The sequence below is a fragment of the Haliotis rubra genome, unplaced genomic scaffold (genome assembly GCF_003918875.1).
Source record: "Haliotis rubra isolate DU_JTF1 unplaced genomic scaffold, ASM391887v1 Scf846, whole genome shotgun sequence".
Lineage (NCBI taxonomy): Eukaryota > Metazoa > Mollusca > Gastropoda > Lepetellida > Haliotidae > Haliotis > Haliotis rubra.
In genome coordinates this window covers 261,541-265,986 of record NW_025767575.1, presented here as the reverse complement: position 1 = coordinate 265,986, position 4,446 = coordinate 261,541, and the positions used below count along the sequence as shown (strand labels likewise).

General features: G+C 46.5%; 1 protein-coding gene across 1 annotated transcript; it reads right to left on the bottom strand.

Moving 5' to 3' along the window:
• Window positions 1-876: 876 nt before the first annotated feature.
• LOC124262586 (slit homolog 1 protein-like) lies at window positions 877-4,446 on the bottom strand. Its single transcript, XM_046697082.1, has 2 exons — window positions 4,310-4,446; window positions 877-2,184 (listed from the first exon to the last, which is right to left on the bottom strand). The coding sequence occupies exons 1-2, from the start codon at window positions 4,319-4,321 to the stop codon at window positions 1,147-1,149; spliced, it is 1,050 nt and encodes a 349-aa protein (XP_046553038.1). The 5' UTR covers window positions 4,322-4,446; the 3' UTR covers window positions 877-1,146.

The following is a 4,446-nucleotide window of genomic DNA, read 5'->3' as shown; positions in this document are numbered from 1 at the left end:
AGTCGTAACAGTGAGTACTTCCTAATTAATTCCTTCTTAATTAATCCTAATTAAATAACAAACAAGTGACACCTTCAACTCAATTAGCCCCAATTAGTTTACACTACCGCATCCCTTTTGATTCATGCCGCACCGAGAGTAAACGTCTATAAATCACTCACCACATCCCTCTAAAGCCATTAACGGGAATGTGATATGTGAAATCTGACAAAACGGTACCACCATCAGCTCACACCATTAGCCACGTGTTCCCCCTTATTACATGTAGTAGTCACACAGCATGGATCACTCACTCGTTTACTCACTCACATACACACCCACTCACTCACTAACTACTGAACTCACTCAAACTCACTCACTCACCCATACACACACCACATTGTTTACTCACCCACTCGCTCCCTCCCTCCCTCACTCACCCACCCACTCACTCACTCACCACTGAACTCACTCAAACTCACTCACCCACTCACTCACTCATCTACCCACGCACTCACTCACTCACTCACACTCACACACACCCATACACACACATTGTTTACTCACCCACTCACTCCCTGACTCACCGCACTCACTCACTCACTCCACTCACTCCACCCATACACACACCACACCACCACATTGTTTACTCACCCAGTCATCCTCCCATTCACTCTCTTATTCAATCAATCAATCAACCAATGAATCACTCATTCACTCAAACAAACTCACTCCACACATACACTCACTCACTCAACACTCTCAAACACACACACACGCACACACACACACACACTCATTCACACAGACACCGACGCACCCCACCCACACCCCCCACTCGCTTACTCACCCAGACTCACTCACTCACTCATAGTGAAAAGACCAGAATCAGACAGCGGGAGCAGGTTTGTTTATTATGTAACCCTGTGGAATTCATACAAACAATATCAACACATCTCGCTGCAATTGCGGGGACTTGAAACGCCAATAAAACCAACCAACACGTCTTTTCACCAATGTACAACTTATCAATATAACATTTTCCAACACACCTTCAAAGAAAGCTAAGTGATATGTAAGTGTCTGGATAAATCAGATGTCTGTTTGAGAAGACAGGGCTGTAGGTACAGTTCTCGTCAGTGTTTGGCTCAATACTCAAAGGGGCAGTCATCTTAGTTGATTCTTCAAGAAGACACCGGTCACCAGGGTCAACAGAAACCCAAGGACATGCGGACAGTGACCATTACTACTACTACTACTACTACTGTCGTCTCCGTTGCCAGGCAGCGGAGACTGGGTTGGAGCACCAGGCAAGGGACACTGGCTTGGAAACTGAAGTTTCGGTTTAAGACATTGAGATGACTCCCTTCCGCCCGGGCACAGAAGCGTGGCATTTAGACCATCTAAACGTCTCCCAGGGAACACAGTCGAGGTGTTGTGGCACCGGTTTCGGTTGAGCGACGCGGCAAGGTTCAGGTTAGTCTGCGCCGCCTCAAACAACCAAGCAAGCTGGCAGCTGCAGTTGAAGGTTAGCTGGTAGAACGAGAAGACGTTGCCAACGTCTTCCTGGAGGACGTCCAAGGTGTTGCAGTGAGTATTTGCGATGTAACTGGAGTATATGCTGGCTGATTTGGTTCCGTTGAAATCTTCGAAAGCTGAAGTGTCCATGAAGTCAATGTTTGCCAGATACAACGAGAAGGACTTGGCCGATATGTTGTGGAAGGCGAAGGACCTGATGATTGTAATGTTGGCGCTGTAGATGCTGAAGCGGGAGTCCGAGAGTGAAGAGAAGGCGTAGGGCTTGATGTCTCCAATAGTGATGCTGTACAAAGAAAACGATCCTGGATTTACGAACGACATGTTAGAAAACGCCCCGGACTCAATGGTATCAATGTTCGATTGGTAGATGTTCAATGACTTCATCTGGGCCAAGTTCTTAAAGGCGCAGTTTCTTATTTTCCCAATGGTGTTCTTGTACAGCGACACCGTGTTAAGGAGAGGCAGACCCTTGAACGAATCCGGCGGTATCTCCGGTAGGGAAGATAGATAAATTGTAACTACTTCCGTTGATGCTGGGAAGGATTTCGGGAAGGAGGAGAGCCCTGTACAAGACACGTGACCAGGTCTTGGACAAATACATCCGGTCGGACAGCTCTGTGCGGCAACTGTTGTGATGACCAATCCCAACACGACAAATAGACTGATCTGAAATAAAATCATTTTGTCTGATTAATACATTAATTAAACATGCGTCTGAGTTGCTGCAACATGTATCTAAGTATGCATAGTTCATTCAAATCATAGCACGACATAGTCAAACAATTCAAGCCGACATATATCACGGCTTGTAACAAAAGACACACAGTGAAGTGACGTAAGAACGACTCTTGTGTTTGATTGACCGTATCCGGTGTTTACAAGTGCTCCGTGTGTGGTGCGCGTCGCTCTCAATAAAGGTCCAGCTATGGCCGCGGTCGGTAACAGTCCAATCCCTGGACAGATACCATGATCCACGCCACAGGACAATTACCACAGTCCAATTCCTGGACAGATACCATGGTCCACACCACAGGACAATTACCACAGGACAATCCCTGGACAGATACCATGGTCCACACCACAGGACAATTACCACAGTCCAATTCCTGGACAGATACCATGAGTCCACACCACAGGACAATTACCACAGTACAATCCCTGGACAGATACCATGGTCCACACCACAGGACAATTACCACAGTCCAATTCCTGGACAGATACCATGGTCCACACCACAAGACAATTACCACAGGACAATCCCTGGACAGATACCATGATCCACACCACAGGACAATTACCACGAGTCCAATCCCTGGACAGATACCTTGTCCACACCACAAGACAATTACCACAGGGACAATCCCTGGACGAGATACCATGGTCCACACCACAGGACAATTACCACAGTCCAATTCCTGGACAGATACCATGGTCCACACCACAGGACAATTACCACAGGACAATCCCTGGACAGATACCATGGTCCACACCACAAGACAATTACCACAGTCCAATTCCTGGACAGATACCATGGTCCACACCACAAGACAATTACCACAGGACAATCCCTGGACAGATACCATGGTCCACACCACAAGACAATTACCACAGGACAATCCCTGGACAGATACCATGGTCCACACCACAGGACAATTACCACAGTCCAATTCCTGGACAGATACCATGGTCCACACCACAGGACAATTACCACAGGACAATCCCTGGACAGATACCATGGTCCACACCACAGGACAATTACCACAGTCCAATTCCTGGACAGATACCATGATCCACACCACAGGACAATTACCACAGTACAATCCCTGGACAGATACCATGGTCCACACCACAGGACAATTACCACAGGACAATCCCTGGACAGATACCATGGTCCACACCACAGGACAGTTGCCAACAGGAATGGCACTTCGATTTTTATCTGAAGTTCCTAAATATCATTTTGCCAAAGTTATATATTTTGCAAAATGCGAGGCTAATTCGAGGTATGATGTATTTGAAACCTGCATGTAGAAAATGGTCAAATGTGGACTCAAACACAAAATGTACTGGTCTGTACTTTACTGATAAAGTGTTATCCCAAATGAAACGCGTTACGTTAAATATCTCCGTTATTTGACACAAACCTGTATATATACGAGGTTCGCTAGAGAAACCACTCATCGATCTCTACTCGAAGTTAGACGAGACAAGCCACTGGTCAATATATACTCGACGTTCGGCAAGATAAACCGCTCATCGATATATACTCGAGGTTTGCCAGACAAGCCACTGATCGACCTTTACTCAAATGTTCAGCCAGACAAGCCACTGATCGATCTGAACTCAACTTTCGACCAAACAAGCCACTGATCGATCTGTACTCAACGTTCGATCAAACAAGCCACTGATCGATCTGTACTCAACGTTCGACCAAACAAGCCACTGATCGATCTGTACTCAACGTTCGACCAAACAAGCCACTGATCGATCTGTACTCAACGTTCGACCAGACAAGCCACTGATCGATATGTGCTCGACTTTCGGCCAGTCAAACCACTGATCGATCTTTACTCGACTTTCAGCCAGACAAACCACTGATCGATCTGTACTCGAGTTTCGCCAGACAAGCCACTGATCTGTGTTTGTTTCAGTATTGCTGTGATTATATACGACCGCCGGCCGAACAGGTACTTTGTCAGCATCACTTTCAGACAAGTAGTGTATAGCTGTATCAGGGAATGGGCTGATGCTGTAGATACATATGATCTGTTTAAGGTAAGGAAATACTCACATGTCCCTCCATCCTGGCTGACAGCAGTTCAATAACAGCTCGTGGAAAGGGATTCTATTTAAACACACACACGACGCAGAACACAGTCCAAACTGACGTCGGGAACAGTTCCTGTTTGTGTGTCCTCTCGTGTCACT